Genomic DNA, 21029 nt, shown 5'->3' with positions numbered 1-21029 from the left:
TCGTTCAGGATTTTTCAACCACTAGCAAATAACATGTTTCTCCATTACATGGAATAAATGTTTTATACAGAAAATATGATAGAATAAAGATAGCCCTAAATCGGACAATTCCTTCCTCGAGTTCTACTCTTATCAACACATCCGGCGATCCTTTTTTTGTATAGGTAGAAGAAGATATAGGTGTGCGTTTTATCATTAAAATCCATTTCCAGGTTCGAACAAAGATCAATTTCGCTAGCGCAAACATAAAATGGACATATGGGAATTTAATTTTCCGAATTTTCCCTTTTTCCTTCAGAGTTTTCCGAAAATGTTAAATTATCATGTTTGGAGGGGTCTCATACTATCATAGAAACATTTCTCATACCCATTCCAAATTGTGCTTGATTAGTTTTCGAGTTATGCAGAAATTTGTATTTCATTTGTATGACAGCCCAGCCTGAGAGAGCGGGGGTGGAGAGTCTAACCACCATAAAAACATTTATTGCACCCTAATACATCATTATGCCCAATTTGGTTCCATTTGCTTGAATAATTCTCGAGAAATACAGAAATTTGTGTTTCATTTGTATGGTAGCCCCTCCTTAGAGAGGAGGGTGGAGAGTCTAACCACCATAGAAACATTTATTGCATCCTAATACTTCAATATGCTCAATTTGGTTTCATTCGCTTGAATAATTCTCGAGTAATGCAGAAATTTGTGTTTCATTTGTATGGCAGCCCCCCCTTAGACAGGGGGGTGGAGATTCTAACCACCATAGAATCATTTATTGCACTCTAAAACCTTCATATGCCAAATTTCGTTTCATTTTCTTGAATAGTTCTCGAGTAATGTAGAAATTTGTGTTTAATTTGTATGGCAGCTCTCTCTTAGAGAGGGGGGAGGAGTCTCAAACTATCATGGAAACCTTCCCCGGCTCCAAAAACCCCTACATACCAATTTTCATGTTGATCGGTTCAGTAGTTTCCGAGTTCATAAGAATCAGACAGACAGAAATCCATTTTTATATATATAGATACTAACCTATAATGCAGACGTTGGCATAAGAATGTAGGACATCATGTTACATATAAATGTCGAAAACAGGTGATTCTCATTTCAACAGATTCGAAGGCTATATGAATAAAATGGGTGAGATGGGAAAAATTTCATAAACATCAAGCCCTAACTATTATTGGAAGTTATTTTGAAAAACCCGTATATCTTCTATACATATAAAAATGGATTTCTGTCTGTCTGTCTGACTGGCTGTCTGTATGATTTTATATGGACTCGGAAACTACTGAACCGATCGACATGAAAATTAGTATGTAGAGGTTTTTGGGGCCGGGGAAGGTTTTCATGATAGTTTGAGACCCCTCCCCCCTCTCTAAGGGGGGGTTGCCATACAAATGAAACACAAATTTCTATATTATTCGAGAATTAATCAAGCAAATGCAACCAAGTTAGGCATGAGGTGGTTTTAGGGTGCAATAAATGTTTTTACGGTGGTTAGATACTCCTCCCCCTCTCTTATGGGGGGGCTGCCATACAAATGAAACACAAATTTTTGCATTACTCGAGAACGAATCAAGCAAATGAAACCTAATTTGGCATGTGAAGATTTTAGAGTGCAATAAATGGTTTTACGGTGGTTAGACACTCCACCCCCTCTCTAAGGGGGGCTGCCATACAAATGAAACCCAAATTTCTGCATTACTCGAGAATTGATAAAGCAAACGAAACCAAATTTGGCATGTGAAGGTTTTAGAGTGCAATAAATGTTTTTACGGTGGTTAGATACTCCTCCCCCCCCCCCCTCTCTTAAACAAATGGAGCCGAATTGGGCATGTGGTGGTTTTAGGGGACAAGAAACATTTCTAAGGTGGTTCAACACTCCTCTCACCCCTCTAAGAGGGGGCTGCCATAGAAATGAAACATAAATTTCTGCATAACACGAGAACTAATCAAGCAAATGGAACCAAATTGGGCATATGGAGATTTTAGGGAGCAATAAATGTTTTATGGTGGTTTGAAACTCCTTTCTCCTCTCTAAAGAGGAGGAGGAGAGGGTGCTGAACAACTCGAGAACTAATCAAACAAATGGAATTTAACTTAGCATATAGAGGTTTTAGGGGTCGATAAACGTTTCTATGGTGGTTCGACACTTCTCCCTCCTCTTTAAGGGGGAGGCTACCATACAAATGAAATACAAGTTATTGCATAACTCGAAAACTAATCAATCAAATGGAACCAAATTTGGCATGTGATGGTTTTTGAATATGAGAAATGTTTCTATGATGGTATGACACCCCTCCCTCCTCTGAAATGAGAGGGGGTCCCGTAAAAATAGTATACATATTTCAACCAAACATTTTCCAACCAAACATGACAATTGAATTTTTTTTTATTTTTATATTTTATTCTATATAAATAAAAATGGATCACCGAATGTAATGATGAGAGCAAAACTCAGGAAAGGAATTGTCCGATTCAGGGCTGTTTTTAGTATATCATATTTTCTGTATCAAACATTTATTCCATGTAACGGAGAAACATGTTATTTGCAAGTGGTTGAAAAATCAATCAATGAACACTTCTGCGCTTGGACCTATGAACGTGCGCTTAGTAAAAAAACGTGAATGTGATAACAAAAAATAAATTTTGGGTGGGACGATGTTTGCCTGGTCAGCTAGTGCTGTATGAAACCCAAAAATTCCGTAATCTGTATCTACAGATTCTCGGTCTCAAAAAATGGAAAAAAATCTGTAGAAATACAGATTATTCTGTAGATATGGTAACCCTGCTCTGAATGCTTTTCCCGAACAGCTTCGAAAGGGCAGAGAGTAAGCAGATGGATCGATACCTCTCAGCGACAGAAGGATCTCTCTTCGGCTTCAGGGCTGAGATTATTTTAGCTAATTTCCACACTGAAGGGAAGCAGTTAGGCTCCTAGCTCCTAGCCTAGCTATTTAATATTTACGCTTTAAAAGCCATGGCTCAAGTGTTTGATCTCTGTTCTATAGGTGTTGTCAAAACCAGGGGTCTTCATGTTCTGGGAAGGCATGATAAGAGCCATCAGCTTTTCAGCTGTTCCTCCGGAATTAAGCTGTCCCATCATCCTCCGTGGGGGAATCCAAAGGCTGATCGAAGTTGATGCTGTTGATGATGGTGTCGAAAATCCTTTGGACGGCGAATCACAGCATCAGCTGCAGTACCTAATTTCAGCACCACTGGGTAATGGTCAGATAGCAGCTCCTCGTAAACCACTGGATCTTCTGATAGGGCACCGTTTGACCAAAAAATATCTAGGATCAGGTGGATTCCCTCACTGGAGATTCTGGTAGAACTGTCCGGTGCCAAAACGTTGTAGTGGTCGGCCTCGATGTCTTCTGCCTAGATGATGCCAAGATTCAGCCTGACAATTGCCAATATTTTTCGATTGGGCGGAACTGAGAGCAATTGGGAGGATTGAGGTCTATTTTATGTAATCGAATTTTCAAATTTAACATGCTTTAATTCTTTGTTCAATATTCCTATGTGACTAGACTAGACCTATGCGACCCGAATCCATTTTACCTGCAAGTGTGTTTTTTTTTTCAATGAAGTTTAGCTCATTGGCTTCAATTTTATATGTTGTTCATTTGAATCGGTTCAGTAGTTCAAAAGTTATGGATTTTCGAAAAACGTCATTTTTTGGATAAAAGGGGAAAAATTGTTTTTTTCGAATCATCGGTTAACTTCGAAAAAATATATCTTAAAAACGAAAAAAAACAGCACCTCGGATATCGAGATATGTTATATAAAAAATCCTCAGTTTTCATGAAAAAATATTTAAAAAATGTAGCGCCCTCTAGTCCAAAACCATGAAAACAATAAAAAACGGCTACAATCAATAATTACAAAAATAATATCCATTTTTTTCTGCTAATTCATTCTAAATTAGTTGATTTTTCGAGCCACCCTGGGCATTATAACAAAAAAAATAATAAGATACATGTCTAATGTTTTGCGGTAAAGAACAAAACTACCATTTTTAATGAAGATCTGAGAACCACTATATCGGTTTGGCATGGAATGGCTGTATATCAAATCGAAGCACTTTCTACAACCCTTTTTTACAAAATTTATACAAAAAATCTACAGGACGATTTCAGTTTACACAGTGATTAGAAAAACATTGTGCATTGAACAAATAAAGATATCACTCTTGTATCCATAGGATCTCTAGTTCGTTATAATACTTCCAAAGATGCTTTTTCACAAACGACGGAATATTTGTTCGGATGTCATCCCTTTACGGCACATCGAACTGCCAAAACGTAATACCAAAGTGACATTAATCATCGAGCATCAACAACCAGCTTCGAGGAAACCAGTTCGACAATTTACCGTACCTGATCCCTCGTGCAACAAAACTCGCCCACCGTAACAACAACGAACTTTCGCTGGGTTGTTGGAATTTGTTGAACGGCTTTGGTTCCATCATTATGGCGATGAGATTGGGACATAAAATGGTGAAAGTTGCTCCTGCCATCTCGCCTCAAAATTGGAAAACTTTGTAGTGCTTCCGTCGGCAACCACTTGGCGTTATTACTTGATGTTTTGAACGGTTCATTCCCGTTTTCCATCAATTACTTAGCAGCAGCCCTAACTAGGCTTTAGAGTTTGATTTTCGTTGTTATATTGTTTTCTGATTTCCACGTAAAACTCGTTCTAGTTTAATTGCACAGTTGTGGTTATACAATTGGTATACGAAAGTTTTGTGTTTCACAATTGCTCTCATGATTGTGAGCATCAATCTCATGGCTACGCGAGGCCACGTGTCGACACAAATATAACGCATGCTCTAACATTCCTTTCATCTTTTACCTTCCATCTCGATATCCCCGACGGAGTTTTCGTAATGCGAATTATTTACTTTTTACGTTCTCGCCGATTTGGGAGCGCCCTTCGCAACAAATATCAAACGAAATGGTGGAGAAAAAAGATTGTCAACCGATCTGCGGTTCATTTGTCACATAAAATAAGATTTTTCAGGTCCACAGTGCGTGACGCAAAAATGTATCAAAACAACCATCCATCTGGATTTCATTTTTCCTGGTTTTTCATCGTTCACCGGAATGGGAGCAGGGCACTCCCAGAAGAAAACTCAATTTCCATATTCATAGGTTGTTGTGGGTTTTTCTATGTGATAATAAATTCGGAATGATCCCCTCGGTATATCTCGGTTAGTGAGGCTAGCCAAAACACCTTGCGGAGCCTGTACCGAGTAACACAAAAAAAAAATCATACCAACAAGAATGTTGTTATCATCGAGTTACGGAGCGCTTCTGGCGAACGGCTTCCTTTTACACCCGCACTCGGGATACCGACAGTGGCGGTAGGCTTACTGACTCACCGCGTCCGCTCGCACCACAACTGGATCGCTTTTAATGAACCCCTTGTAAGAGGAAAAAAAAACGGACAACACAAACCGAAAAAAAATCATGTCTATTTCGAAACACTTTTTCATTTTGCGTTTCGAGCGGAATAACAATGGGTTGTGCTCCTTTTGGCCCTTGGTACCCAAGCGAGCGTTGATGATGGGTGCTATCTCGGGCTGAGGTCGTCTGCAAATGGCCTCTAATGCTGCCGGGCTGTCTAGGAACACAGTAAGTGATTCAAAGGAAATGGTGGAAACGTAATTGAGAATGAATTGGATTACAATCCGTGGCTCTGGGTTCATTCGGTGCAATCTCGCGACATATTTGATAGGCTATTACGTTGCTCACTCAACGTTCGGTTGATTTGGGTTGAGTTGAAAGTGGTCTTTAGTAGCCGTACCAGAAATCCTATTACTTGCATCAGTAATGTGTACCTTCTTTGCGAATTCGATATCTCATATCTTAGAAACAGTGGTTTGAACTAACAACCATCATCATAGCACTTTTAATATTATTTTTTAAGTGTAAGAATGTTTGTAATCTCTAATTTCTTCACCTGAGACCGTCTAAGATCAAAACTATTTTTCACGATTACCTTGCCTTTGGCACCATATATAACCTAAATATCCAGATATGTTCTTCAGTCTAATAACTTTCAATGATTGGAGATAAATTTCATTGAAATTATCCCTAATACACCTTAACTAGCGTTGGCAAAAAAAATCTTTTTCTTGTGCTGAAGGGTGAAATGCACAAATAAAAGCATATTTTTCAAGAGTGTCAAAAAGTTTGTTTGTATGAAGTAGACTTCTCATTCTCAGACGGAACGTCAGCTTGGAAATGTACCCAAAAAAAAGAGTCCAAACGACGCCAAGCAGGTATCGGACCAAGGCCGGCTATAATGTAAGGCTGTTTCAACACGACCTCGCTATCCACATATCCAGTGCTGCTGTTGCACAAATGTGTGAAAATATTACACCATATCATAAAACGAAGTTGGATCTTAAAAGTATACATGGAAAGCGTTTTCTAAGAGTTGAACGGAGAAATTAAACGTGAGCCTTTTCGCGACTAGGACCGTTTGAGTGACAAAGTATGCGTGAGGGGTTAATGCGTGCTTATTTGCAACGTGTCTCTTGCTTCATTCTCTCGTATTACTCTTACAATGCTACAATGCACATAGGGGAAGTGGGGGCATAGTGGTCACCCTAAGGAATATGCCCATTTCCAACGCCCACATACCGATTTAAATCTCGTTTTTCGAAGAATATTATAGTTCAACTCATTGTTCTTCAAGATAGCAAACGGCTTTTACTATAAAAATTCAAAATAGTACACTTTTCATCATTAGAAAAAAAGGTGAAAAATCGAACTTTTTTTTTTGTTTGGAGGTAAAGTGGTCATTTAGTGGGGGCAAACTGGTCACCCGCCCATATCAAAAGCGAAATGGGATAGATTTAGGCGTTTTTTTCGTCCAAATTTGTTCAAATCATATTTGTTCTAGTAGGTACATGCATGAAATAAGCTTGGCCTATTCACCTAGAGTCTCAATTTAAATTTTCTCTTGCATACAAAAGCGTAGTAAGAAATGCATAACGTTCCGCATAATGAGGGTTGGTTTAGTTGGAGTGTCATATTTATCCTGGGTCAAAGCCACAAAAGGATGTTCTTCAAGAGCAGAATGTGATGAGGTATATCAGCTTTAGTGAACAAAGCATTGTAAGTTGTTATTCACCTATGACCACTTTGCTCCCAAACATGTAAATAATTTCTATGCTAATTAATCACTGAGATTAACCAAAATATCTGTTCACCTCTCCTAGAATATGTGAACAGTCGTCCAAACTGATGATTTGTCCAACATATCAGATTGAATAATCTAAATTTCATGAGAAATTCCTTAGATACCATGTGCACAGAACTACGGCCGAATGGCTATCGACAGAGTAATTTCGGTTTTTTATTAATATTTTGACATGCGACAACTCTACTGAAGTACAGAGCGGCTCAAAAGTCGTTAAATTCTTCAAACATAAGGTGACTATCAATACGGCATCTTTAGTCAATAGTTATACTACCAAACAAGCAGGTGACCAATTTGCCCCCACTACCTCTATTCATACACAAACTCGCTTCTTGCTTGAGTAAATGTTGTACCAGTATGGAGGGTAGCAAATTTATTGTTATCTTTGATCTCATTTAATGTTATAAATAAGGATGTAAAAAGATGCGCAAGAAATAATTTTGAGTGTAGGAATACCCCGAATATAAGATCTATCCGATACCAGGATTTTCAAAGTTACGCATTAATTCGTTCGCTATTAATTGTAGCAATTCTTCCATATTTTATCCAAACCAAGAAAGAATCTGTTGCTACAGATTTCAGACTTTTTTGGTTTCACGGATTTGGCTTCGAAATCACAGTGCAATATTATTTTTGAATTAATGTTAATACCGTTTTGCCTCAAATTCCGAGCACTTAAGCTTTGATGGCCATTAAACAGTATCTCATTATTCAAAATGGTACTTTTTCGCGAAATTAATTTGATTTTTGGATACAATAGAGCCTTCTTTTCCATTTGACTTCAAAAAAATGTATTTACAAATATATTTTCATGGTGAAAAACTAAAAATTACATTAATCACATTTGTCTCAAATTCCGAACACCATTTATGTCACTGATTCATATTCCCAACATTTTTGTCTCAAATTCCGTACAGCAAAAATGCATTTGTTTAAAAAAATCATTACTTTTGAATTACTGGACCGATTCAGATGATCGATATATCAAATTAAAGCGAATTAGCTAGTCTTTTGTAGAAAAATATTTTACTCGCAAGAAAATGGGATTTGGTTTTCGTAATTATCGATTGTGTTCGTTTTTTCTAGTTTACATGGTTTCGGGGCCAAGGGCGCTATATATTTTTTATATTTTTTCTTGAAAGCTGTATCGTTTTTAAGTTATTATTTTTCAAAGTTAACATGATTTAGTCTTCGTCCGATATTCCTATGCGACTAGACAAGTTCTATTCGCAAATTCGGATTCCATTTTTTACTAATTCAATATTTTTTCAAAGAAGACTCATTTACTTTAATTTAATATGTCGATTATCCAAATCTGTTAGGTAGTTCAAAAGTTATGAATTTTTGAAAGACGTAATTTTTGAAAAAAAAAGGGAAAGATGATTTTTAAACCATCGATTAACTTTTAAAAATAAACACATTTCTGACTTTTGGAAATGTTATGTAAACAAAACCTCAGCTTTCAAGAAAAAATAGAAAAAGAATATAGCGCCCTTAGTCTCGAGACCATGAAAACTATGAAAAACAAATACGTATAATGAAAATAAAATAAAAATTTTTCAAATTTGCAGATGTATTATTTTCTTAAAACAGACCAGCTAACTGGTTTAATTTGATATGTTGATCATCTGAATTTTTGCACCACCCTAAAATGGAAATGATCACCCTAACATAGAAATAAAAAATAATGATATTTTACGATAAAGAACAAAACTACCACTTTTCACGGAAATCGGAGAACCACTATATCGAGTTGGCATGGAATGGCTGTATAATCGAATCAGTATATAAAGGGTGTGTCACATCAAATTGCATCACGGAAAAAACGCTGTAGAAATTCGCCCAGTAGACCGATCCTTTTGAAAATCTTAGACAGTAAAATAAAAACTATTAAACAACTTTTGGCATTTTCTTTTTGTTCATACTTCGAGCCCAAGCCCGTATGCTCGCACCTTCCTCTTTACCCCGTCCATAAGGTTCTGTACAACGTCAGGTTGTAGTTTTTTTTTAACAGAAATCCATTTTCTCTTGAAGTCCGCCTCCGATTTAACAACTTTTGGGTTCTTCCGGAGGGCCTGCTTCATAATCGCCCAATATTTCTCTATTGGGTGAAACTCCGGCGCGTTGGGCGGGTTCATTTCCTTTGGCACGAAGGTGACCCCGTTGGCTTCGTACCACTCCAACACGTCCTTTGAATAGTGGCACGAAGCGAGATCCGGCCAGAAGATGGTCGAGCCCTCGTGCTGCTTCAATAGTGGTAGTAAGCGCTTCTGTAGGCACTCCTTGTCTCCGATGTCCCGATGTGACAACTCCGGATTCTCGAAATGAGTGCACAGGATTAATTTACGACGCTCTTTTTCGTTCGACGACATTTTTCCAAATTTACGAAAAATTGACAGTGAAGCATGGCCAACGTGATCTATACACTTTTATCTGATAATAAGCGAAAGCTGAAGATATAATTCCTAAAAATTAAATTTCTACAGCGTTTTTTCCGTGATGCAATTTTATGTGACACACCCTTTAATCGAGTTCGACCTGTTACTTCAGGACCCCGGTTTCATTATTGTGGCTTTAGTTGAAAACCTGGCTAAGAAAATCAATGTTGCTCTCGTTGGTTTGCATCTGCGACCTGCGTTTTGCAAGGGAAGAGCTTGCAAACATTTGTTGAAAAATGTTTTTTTATATTGTTGCTCCAGAGTTGGATGTCCTTGTACCCTAATTTAATTCACAAATTCGCTGTATTTGCTGGAAAATAGTGTGTTCAAACATTTTCTTTCTGAATTCGGATCATGCGTCGTAACTTGATTCAAATTACGAACACTACTTTAACGCTAATTTTAATAAATATTTCTGTATAACTTTTTTTTAACAATTTATAGTAGATTCGTAACGAGATTCTTACCGAACGAACATATATGCAGCAATAAAATAGTTTTAACTACAAAAATTGAAAAATTCACGATGCCTGTTTTCTACGGAATTTGCTAATGAAAACATTTTATCACTGGTTTTCGATAGTCACTTTTTTTTGGAAATGTTTAGTATTATAAATTATAGGCAGCACGATACCTGTAAATGAATTTTAAAATGAAACCTATAAATCAAAGAATGTTAGGGTTTTCATTATGCAATTATTTATAACATTAAAGTTCGGTAATTTTTAATTCGAAAATAATGTGTTCGGGATTTGAATCACTTCCGAACTTTATTTCGATACTAATTTTAAAGAATATTTGTGCACAGAATAAATTTTTTTTTCATCCATTTATTATGGTCCCTTGCCTTTTCTAGCACCTAATATGATAAAAGTAAACAAAATAGTCGAGAAAACTACAAAAACTGAAAAATTAACGATGCTTGTCTTTTACGGAATTTGCTAACGCAAACATTTTATCATTGGTTTTGACTGTCACTTTCTTGCAAATGCCCAATATTATAAATTATAGGCTGTATCGATACCTGTAAATTATGTGAAAATGTAGCCCATAATCCAAAGAATGTCAAGGCTCTCATTATTTAACTATGTATAACATCAAAGTTCAGTAAATTTGCATTTGAAATTAAATGTTCGGAATTTGAATCCTACAAAGAACTTGATTCAAAATTCTGGCGTAGTGGTAACATCCATACCTCTCACGCAGAGATCACGAGTTCAATTCTCACTCCCGACATTCTTCCAAAAATGGAAGTAAAAGTGACGAACCAGCCGAAATGTGTTGAAAGTCACTATAATAAAGAAAAAAAAAATTGATTCAAATTCCGAACACTACTTCAATACTAATTTTAATGAATATTTCTGCATAGAATATAATTTTTCTCATTCATTTATTGTAGATTCTCACCTCTTTTAGCACTTAACATGAAAAAAAAGCAAACAAAAAAATTGAAAGAACTACAAAAACTGAAAAATTAACGATGCTTATTTTTTACGCAATTTGCTAACGCAAGCATTTTATGTTTGGTTTTGACTGTCACTTTTTTGCAAATGTTTAATATTTCAAATTATAGGCTATATCAATGCCTGTAAATGGTGTTAAAATGTAGCTTATACCTCAAAGAATGTCAGGGCTTTCATTGTTCAATTTTTTAATACATTAAAGTGTAGTAAATTTACATTTAAAAATGAAGTGTTCGGAATTTGAGACTGTTCGGAATATGAGACAAAACGGTACTACATTTCGTTTAATTTTTCCGCTGAGAGATGATGAGAGATGCATGCAGATGAGATGCAGAGCATTTACAATTTCTGCTACACTGTCTTACTCCTGCCAACTAGCAGTCAACATCAAATCGCGGAGTGATGTTGTTCGCGACTTCAATCCAAGGAAATGATACAAAACGTTGGAGACTTTTAATCGACCAATAGTTTGGTCAGATTGGCCTGCCAGGCCTGCATAAGACGACCCAACTGCATATCTCTCCGTACTGAACAAGTCGGCCGACCAAACTATCGGTCGCAAAGAAGTTTGCAGTGTACGGTGACTCTTAGGCAGTTTATTTTGTTTATTGGAATTGTGGAATTGTGGTGGGGACTGAACTAACATATAATCGCCTGTGACTGTGTTTATGTCAATTGGAAAAAATACTCACACCATAGCTGTTATACAATGTTGGACATAATGCATAATTCATTATCCCTAAAACACATTTAGGAATACGGTTACGTGGTTTCTAGATCACCAGCGTTGGTATACATGGAGAAAAAGTAGTGTTTTATGTTGGCCGAACAGTGTCCAAGACAAAATCTAAATAGGATTATCACAGTTAGTGTTGAGAATTCTGATACTCATCAAAGTGAAGATTGACGTTGACAAAATAAACAATACACTTTGATATTCATGCCTAGGAGTAATATTAGCTTTGTCAGTTTTAATATTTGGGGTAACTATTCTAGTTATGTATATTTTTTCTCCGTTCAATTTTTATTTTCTTGTTGAAAGCTAGCTGAACAAATAATGATATAATGGATCGTAAAAACACTCTTTGTTTTATTTTTAAGGAGCTCGAAAAAACGTCCGAAATTTGAGTCTCTACTAGAATACCCTCTTAAGCATAAATTATTAATTTTCTTCTTCTATTCTTATTATGGTTTCCAGGTGCGGATCCAGGGTTCGCTGATTGCGATGAGCATTTGAAATGTTCTTTAGTGTTGAGTGCATGATGTGTCTTAAAGATTCAGTGAATAAAGTTATTTTTGTGAGATGCTCAACGAATGTGTTTCTTTTTCCGATCCGACTTTCTTATCCGATTTTACGGGCCGGGCCGTAACACACCTCATCTTCGGATAATGAATCCTGAATTCTGGTTAGTGTTCAATTCATATTTAAAATTTTTAATTATCCATGAAAACAAGTCTTTGTGCTCAAAATTCGAAACGTTGCTTCTGATTCAGAAATGAGAATGCAAAGAAATGTATCTAACAGACTAAAGCAACCTTACTCGATTTTATTTTTAAACTGTTGCTAAATGTTCTACGAAACGATGATCGACACAATACGTTCATTCATATTTTATACCTTTGAACCTCGTCAAAATATGAAAAACGTTACACGCACATCCAGCCACACGACAAATAATCTAAGCCGGTATTTCCATGATAAGCGCACCCAGTGATTTCATCGAGCGGACACTATAAAGGATAGAAACGTCCTGCCTAACCAGCAACCTCCTACGCGACCAGGAAGCACAGGAAGCAAGACGGCAGAAATACCAAGAATAGCTTCACAAAACGTCTTCTTTTTTTTAGCTTCATTCCTACCCATAAAAAAAAAGCTAGCGCAATCACGCTTTCAACGTCAAACGCGCTGGCCCTCACCCATCATACGCGATTGGGTGCGTGTAGTGGGTTGGTGGGTGTCTTGCTGGTGAGTTGGTGAACCCTTGCGGAAGAATATGATATGCAGATAATCACCACTTTCGCGTGCTTCCGACTTGATACGCCAGAAGAAAATGGGAGCGTTCGGTGGCACAAATTACGTAACGCGTGAAGGTGAGAGAGGTGGTCAAGGTTACGTTACTTGTTACTTTTAAAGGATTTGTCCTGCGTTGATTTATCCGAAACAGTATTTTCGGCGTTACGTAATTTATGTATCGCGTCTATACTGAAGAATCCTAAAATGAAATTTAGTAACACAGTGCGGAGGAGTTAAACATTTGCCCGAAATTTATTATTAAACTCAACGCGAATGAATCTTCGAGTTAGGTAGCTTTTCAGCATCAGCAGCCAGGAAGTGGCGTTGAATGGCCTTCTCAAATACGACACACCTCAGTCACCCAAATTCGAGCGTGAAACGAGAGAATTATCTTCTCCACCGGAAGCCAATACGCAAATCGCTTTCGAACCCTGTTTTCGTGAAATTCGGCTCTTCAAACTTTCACAATACAATAGTCTTGTTCCTGATTTATAAGGATTCCACTTATCGTCGATATGGTATCTGATACAGCAGAGGTTGTCCGTGACGAGTAGAGGGAGCTACTTCCGGTAGCTTCCCTTAGCAGGTTCGATATTAATTGTAACCTATCGGAAGCGGTGCGAAGTGGGTATATCAATATGGTTCATCGAGGGGAGACAATAAAGAATCTAGATTCGAGCTACTGCGCCGTTATATAGAATGCTCGTTATTCAAAACAATTCACATCTCTTACAACGTAAATTAATAACATAAAACTAATCAAATATTATCTATTGTTTCAGATTCCCTCTCATCACGAACTTAAAAATACAGCAATAGTTTCAAAATGAAATTCCCCCCGTTTGTGCCAGCGCATTTACTATTCCTCACACTTTTAACGGTTCTCTGCCCTAATGGTGGGCAGGTTAGTGGCGCCGGTCCCCGCGGTGCCTGGAATGGATGGACCACACCCCACTCCCACCCCCAGCTGACTTCGTCCGGCGGCGGTGGCGATGACAATGGTTCAATAACGCGAGAAATTATTTATTCAAGAACAACAAACTCGGTCGTGAACAGGACGGTAAAAAACATATCAACTCCAGTGAAACGGGACGTAATTAAAGTGCAAGAATCTCCATTATCGTCCTCTGCGTCATTATCAGCGCCGTCAGCTTCGCGGATCATAGAGCCCGCGGATCCGCTCGTTACCGGTGCATCGGTGCTGTCGGCGCTGGATTCCGACGAGAGCAGCGCATCCTCCTCCTCTTCCTCCTCCTCCTCCTCCTCCTCCTCCTCTTCCTCCTCCTCCTCCTCCTCCTCCTCCTCCTCCTCCTCCTCCTCCTCCTCCTCCTCCTCCTCCTCCTCCTCCTCCTCCTCCTCCTCCTCCACGGGGCCAGCGTTGCATTTCAATGGTGCAATTTGTCGCCACGGAAGCAATCCGGCGGACCCGATGGCTACGGTTTGCACCAACGGCACCAAAGCCGGCGATAATCAAACGGCCACCCCGTACTACACCATCGTCAATCTGGACGACCATAATGACGTCGTGTGCGACGAGGAGTACGAAACGGAGGAGTACAACGAGAACTGCTTTATCAATCATAACGTGACCTGCGTTGGGGACCCTTTATTCTGCAATCTGACCTACGAGGAGTACCAGCAGCTGCTGATGGATTATATCTATCCTTCGACGGGCGAATGGATCCTCATCGCGTCGCACACGGTTGTGTTCATCATGGGGCTGGTGAGTGTATTGTGTGTGGGATAATTATTGTAATAACATTGAGAGAAGACGAACGAGAATCGATTCGAGTGCCGTCTAACTGAAAATAAATGACAATGCAAATCAGATGGAATTATATTGACCCATTGGCGACCTTTCTGCACGCAGTTGGAGTTGCACCGAGTGCACTCTTCGGTTTTTTTTATTTGGTCCTTGTGTCTTTATCAAGGACCGCATACATCCTTCAATTTTATACTACGCTTGAAGAAATATGAAATCTCGCACAATGCGGTTAAGGACTTTATGAGCATTATTTCTGTTTAGACCCAAATATATATTTTTCTCAGTTGCTGGTAAGAATGCTAAATAGATCGTGGAAATATGTACCCAAGGTCGCCAGTCGATGGAAATAATGTTCAGTAATCGTAGCAGAATCTTGATTTCATCATATTTCATCCTTCAGCAGTCTTGCTTCCTTGTTGGGAGGAACATATTCTACGAACGTGTTTATACAAGTGTTTATCTACAGAATAATCTGTATTTCTACAGATTTTTTCGACTTTTTGAGACCAATAATCTGTAGATACAGATTACAGATTTTTGGAGTTTCATACAGAATATACAGATTTTTTAAAGAACGTTTCAATAAAAGTTACGGCTTGATGTTAATAATACTTTCCCATCTCACCCATTCTATTCATATAGCCTTCGAATGTGTTCAAACGAGAACCATCTGTTTCCGAGATTCATATGTAGCATGATGTCCTACATTCTTATGCAAACGTCTGCGTTATTGGTTAGCGTTATCTATATAAATTCAAATGGAACGCCAAATGTGTGGATAAGCGCAAAACCCGAGTATGGAACAGGGTCACCATATCTACAGAATAATCTGTATTTATACAGATTTTTCAGACTTTTTGAAACCAAGAATCTGTAGATACAGATTACAGATTTTTTTGGTTTTCATACAGATTTACAGATTTTTCAAAATAACGATCCAATATTAGTTATGGGTTGATCTCTATAAAAATTTTCCCAACTCACAACTTTTATTCATATAGCATGTAAATTTTATTCATATATAGCGTGTGCTTTCTCAATTTCAATCTAAGGCAAAAGGGTGTAAAAGTCTGCGTCATCGGTTTGCTTTACAATAAATAAATAATACTATTTTCTTTTTTCTACTAAAGCACTGGTCGCAATTATTTTTGCATGAAAAAGTAGTGATGTATAACTTTGTGAGATAATGAAAGATGAATAAGATTCCTTTATTTTTTTGTAAACTTCTGATAATTAGTTACTAAACAATGTTTTAATGTTTATGTCTAAAATGTCTATGTCTAAAATATTTGCTACAATTCTTCTTCGTGTGATATATTTTGCAATATATCACAAAAATAATAAATGGAGTTTTCCATTAATTCTTTCTTCAAGCATGGATGACAGCTTTTGTTTATACAGATTACCGTTATCTATTATTCATAGTAGCACCGTTTTGGTTCGTGTATAAGTTCACAAGACATTAAAATTCGTTGGCTGTGGTGGCTGAAGGCGTACAAATGACCGCAAAGGGTTGATACAGATTTCAATACAGATTTTTTGAGAAAAAACTAAGATTTTTTCAGACAGATTTTATTATGGCAACCCTGCAACGTGATGGTAAAGGCTGATTTAGACGATGCCAGTCAGCGCTCTAGTTGAAGTATCCAGTGAACAGAGAACAGACACTCTGTTCAAGTTACTTGTACCAGTATCGAACATATAATTGGCCTCGAACTTGAACAGAGTGTCTGTTCTCTGTTCACTGGATACTTCAACTAGAGCGCTGACTGGCCTTAGCCTTAACACCCGTATCTCTCACGCCAATGGTCAAGCGTTTAATTCTCACTCCCGACATTCTTCCGAAAAGGAAGTAAGTTGACGAACCAGCCAAAAGTGTTGAAAGTCACCATAATACAGACAGATAAATAACTCTCAGACATTGAAAAAATTGTGCTTTTAAAGATGCATTCAAAGCGTTTTATACGCGGCCGTTATTCCAAGGGGTTGACACCTCAAACGAGAAATGATAACTGACGTCTTAGTCTACTTTTTGCGTTGAATTTGCAGTTCGTTCGCCTCTATCGAGAACAAAACAGCAGAACCACCCACGTTGTGGATCGCGTTTACAGCTGACCAAATAGTAGAGGATTAAAAACAGGTTACTTAAACCCAAAAAACCAAACAAATGTTTCTTTTGAAGAATTTTAGTGAGTCAAAGTTTGAGTTTTTTGAAAACCGAAAAATCCCCCAAGGGGGGGGGGGAGTAAAGGAAATCAGGGCTCTCGAAATCTTTTTTTTTCCGTGCCAAATGTTTTCAAATTACATGAAACGTGAAGATCTTCTGTCATCTCGAATTTTTTTGTCAAAAATTTTTCGGAATACGAGGCAAATCGTATGGTTTATACGTCATATCGTCATATCGATTATTTATACGGGATTCCCTGCGAAATGTTGATTTGCGCGATAACATACATAATATTAGCTTATTCGGACTTCATTTACTATTGTCGCAGATGTCAAAATTTAGGTTCACTGGAAACCAAAATATCGCCCAAGACAAAAAATGACCAAGTCTCAAAAAGTCAATTTTTGACCAAAAATTTTTTTTCGAGATAACAGTAAATCTCATGCAATTCTGACATTTGGCACCAAACTTTTTTTTTAAACCCCGATTTCCGGCGATTTCTCGGTTTTCAAAAAAAAAACTCAAATTTTAACGTCTGCGATACTAATAAATGAAGTTCGAATGAGCTAATGTTTTGCATAGAGTATATTTTCATGCAAATGAACATTTCGCAGCAAGTTTCGAATGAAAAACCGAGATAACTTTTTTTATTAGCACCCGAGATCATATGCTTCGTTTCGTAGTCCGAAAAAAACGAAAAAATAAGTTCCAGAGTGTCGATTTAAAAAAACAAATTCGAGATCACACTAGATCTCGACGTTTTATGCAATTTTAAGACATTTGGCATCAAACTTTTTTTTTCGAAAACAGCAATTCCAAATGAAATCGTCCTGAAAATTCAGATTTTAGAAACTTGTATTTTTGATTCCAATGAAAGTGTGTATTCCGTTTGGGTTGGAGGAAATATGAGTTTTTCACAGCAGTTGGGAATTTTTTGACTCAAGCGTAACTTTTGAAAAGGGCGTATCGATTTTAGTAAGAGAAATCTTTGATAATTTATATCTCAAAACCTATGAGTCGTATCGAAATAGTGTCTTAGAAAGAGTTATAGAGTATTGATGGTTGAATATGAAAAAAATGTACACTGAGAAAAAAATTAGTTCTCTTTTTTTTTATTTACAAAATAAATATTCAATTTGCAATATCCAAAATACATATTTTTTAATTTTCATACAAAATAGTAGTCATGCAGAAAATTTAAAAAATGGGCCCAAGATGGTAAAACTATTTTGGCGAACTTTGTGGAACATCGAATTTTTAGGAATTTTCGAAACTTCCAATTTTTGTATGTTAAAAATTATGTTTAGCCACAAATTATGAATCCTGATGTGATTTAAAACAAAATATAACCTAATAACCTTATCAATCTCCTTCTAAATGTAGCCATTCTGGAAATATTTAAAAAAATATTTCTAATTTATTGTCTTTTTTATAGTAAATAATTCCTTTTAATATGTTTGTCGTGTTATACCGTCATGTTCATGAAATTTTAAGAATTTGCTTATAATTTCCAACAACTTTTCCAAATACATCATCATGGTTCATTTTCTAACTCAAGCGTAACTTTTGAAAAGGGCGTATCGATTTGAGTAAGAGAAATCTTTGATAATTTTTATCTCAAAAAATATGAGTCGTACCGAAATAGTCTGTTAGAAAGAGTTATAGAGTATTGTTGGTTTAATTTGAAAAAAGAAGAAAAATTAGTACTCTTTTTTTATTTACAAAATAAAATTTTAATTTGTGTTATCAAAGAATATGTATTTTTTATATTTTTTTCATTTTTTTCATATAAAATAGAAGTCATGTAGAAAATTTAAAAAATGAGCCCAAGATGGTATAACTATTTTTGACAAACTTTGTGGAACATCGATTTTTTAGGAATTTTCAAAACTTCGAGTTTTATATTAGCAATCATTCTTAGCCACAAATTATGAATCCTGATGTGATTTAAAACAAAAAAGGTTATTATCAATCTCCTTCTGAATGTAGCCATTCTCGAGATATTCAAAAAAATATTTGTAATTTATTGTCTTTTTAATAGTAAATAGGCCCTTTAAATATGTTTGTCGTATTATGCCATGAAATTTTATGAATTCGCTTATAATTTCCAACAAATTTTCCAAATACATCGTTATGGTAAAGGCATATGTTTAGGAGTTACTTTACGAAACATTCGAAGACATGTGGGTTAATACAAAACGTAGCGAAACTAAAAAATCTTTTTTATCTTAATACAAACATCAATCAATCAAAAAAACTCTTGGAAATTATAAGAAAATTCAATAAATTTCATGAACATGACGGTATAACACGACAAACATATTAAAAGAGGTTATTTACTATAAAAAAGATTATAAATTAGAAATATTTTTTTAAATATCTCGAGAATGATTGCATTTATAAGGAGATTGATAGTAACCTTTTTTGTTTTAAATCACATCAGAATTCATAATTTGTGGCTAAGAATGATTTCTAACATACAAAAATTCGATGTTTCCAAAATTCCTAAAAATTCGATGTTCCACAAAGTCAAAAAATTCCCAATTGCTGTGGAAAACTCATATTTCCTCTAACCCAAACGGAATACACACTTCCATTCGATTAACTTCGATTGAGCTTAACTTCCTTAACTTCGATTGAGCTATTGTTTTGTATATGCTGTTTTTTCGAGGTGGTGAACGTTTTTTATTGGATAACTTTTTGAAATTCGAAATGACCATTTCCATTGGCACCCTAATGCCGCTATCGCTTATAGCCTCGGACAAGTGAAAAATCACTGGATGACTATAACTTGGTAAACGATGGAATTTACGAAAAATTCTTTCTGGGGTATACTATTGAATGTCTAAACTTCAGGAATATGAAGGAAAAAAAATAACTTTTTTTTTCAAATTTCTACACTACAACACATACTCCTTTGAATTTCGACAACGCTCCAAGCATGTCAGGAGAAATTCAGGTTTTGTAGGGAAAGCAAAACAAAAAAGCCGTATTGAAGGGTTTGTAAACCACTCTTCGAACTTATGAACACAACATGCTGGTAATTTTGCTTGTTGCAGAAAAGAGCATTGATCGTTTTCATTGAGCATTACAAGAACGATCAAAATCGCCAAATAAGTAGCCGTAATTCTAGCAAGATACATGTTAGCAGTATCTGACAACGAATTGAAAACGTTGTTTCCCAAATTTGCAAACTTTCACAACGATGTTTCGGAAAGCGGGTAGCTACTAGAGATTTCGGGATTCCGTGGACATTGGAAGGCCGCTGGAATTAACCTAGACGATGCCAATCATTAGTGTACATTGGAAGTGATACAGTTAATCATGAAATGGAACTTCCAAGAAACGCTTCCGAATCTTACAGTGAGTTTGAAGCCGCTACTAACGATTTGCGTTTTTATGGCAGAGGTGAAAGAGGCTTATCAAAGTTGAAATTATTTGAAAATTATTTGCGGTCAACGATGGGATCGGCATGCTGAAATGGATTGGCTTTGTTGTCAATCGAAAGTAAATTGACTAACTCTGTTGACTTTGACGATGTGTTCAGACAATTCGCTGCTGTTAAGTCGAGACGTGTAATGATTTTACGATTTGTTGTTCGTGTTTGTTTTCTGTTTAGTTTTTCAGCGCACTGATTTGGCAGATCACAAAAAGAATTCTAAAATATGCTTTATTTTCGTTTTTTTTAAATAAAAATCGGTTCGCTTTTGTTGAAGTTATTAAAATTTGTTGCGTGAGCGTTTAATCTGTACTGAAAATAAAATGAAGCAATCGGTTCGAAAAATCAAAATCTGCTTTAAATGAGCAAAACAGAAATGTACTTTTGTTTTTATTGGATTAAGCCTATCTCATGTAATCCAAACGGATTCTTCACGAAACATATTCCCTTCAATTAGCGTTGGTGGTTCTTCATTGAATGTAATCCCCTCATTTTAATTCATACCACACAAAAAAATCAAGCTAAAAAATAAT

At 36.5% G+C, this 21029-nt stretch overlaps 1 protein-coding gene across 7 annotated transcripts in view; it reads left to right on the top strand.

Annotated features, from left to right (window-relative positions):
- The window catches only part of LOC129767479 (orexin/Hypocretin receptor type 1-like), a 430709-nt gene that overhangs the window by 168961 nt on the left and 240719 nt on the right, over window positions 1-21029 (top strand). For all 7 annotated transcript variants that reach the window (XM_055768444.1, XM_055768441.1, XM_055768442.1 and 4 more), the window contains one exon: window positions 13908-14848. In XM_055768444.1, coding sequence (XP_055624419.1) covers window positions 13952-14848 — 897 coding nt within the window. In that variant the 5' untranslated portion in view covers window positions 13908-13951. The remainder of the gene's footprint in view (window positions 1-13907; window positions 14849-21029) is intronic.

This window comes from Toxorhynchites rutilus, chromosome 2 (genome assembly GCF_029784135.1).
Source record: "Toxorhynchites rutilus septentrionalis strain SRP chromosome 2, ASM2978413v1, whole genome shotgun sequence".
NCBI lineage: Eukaryota > Metazoa > Arthropoda > Insecta > Diptera > Culicidae > Toxorhynchites > Toxorhynchites rutilus.
Note: the sequence above shows the minus strand (reverse complement) of the source record. Positions and strands in the feature narration are given on the sequence as shown.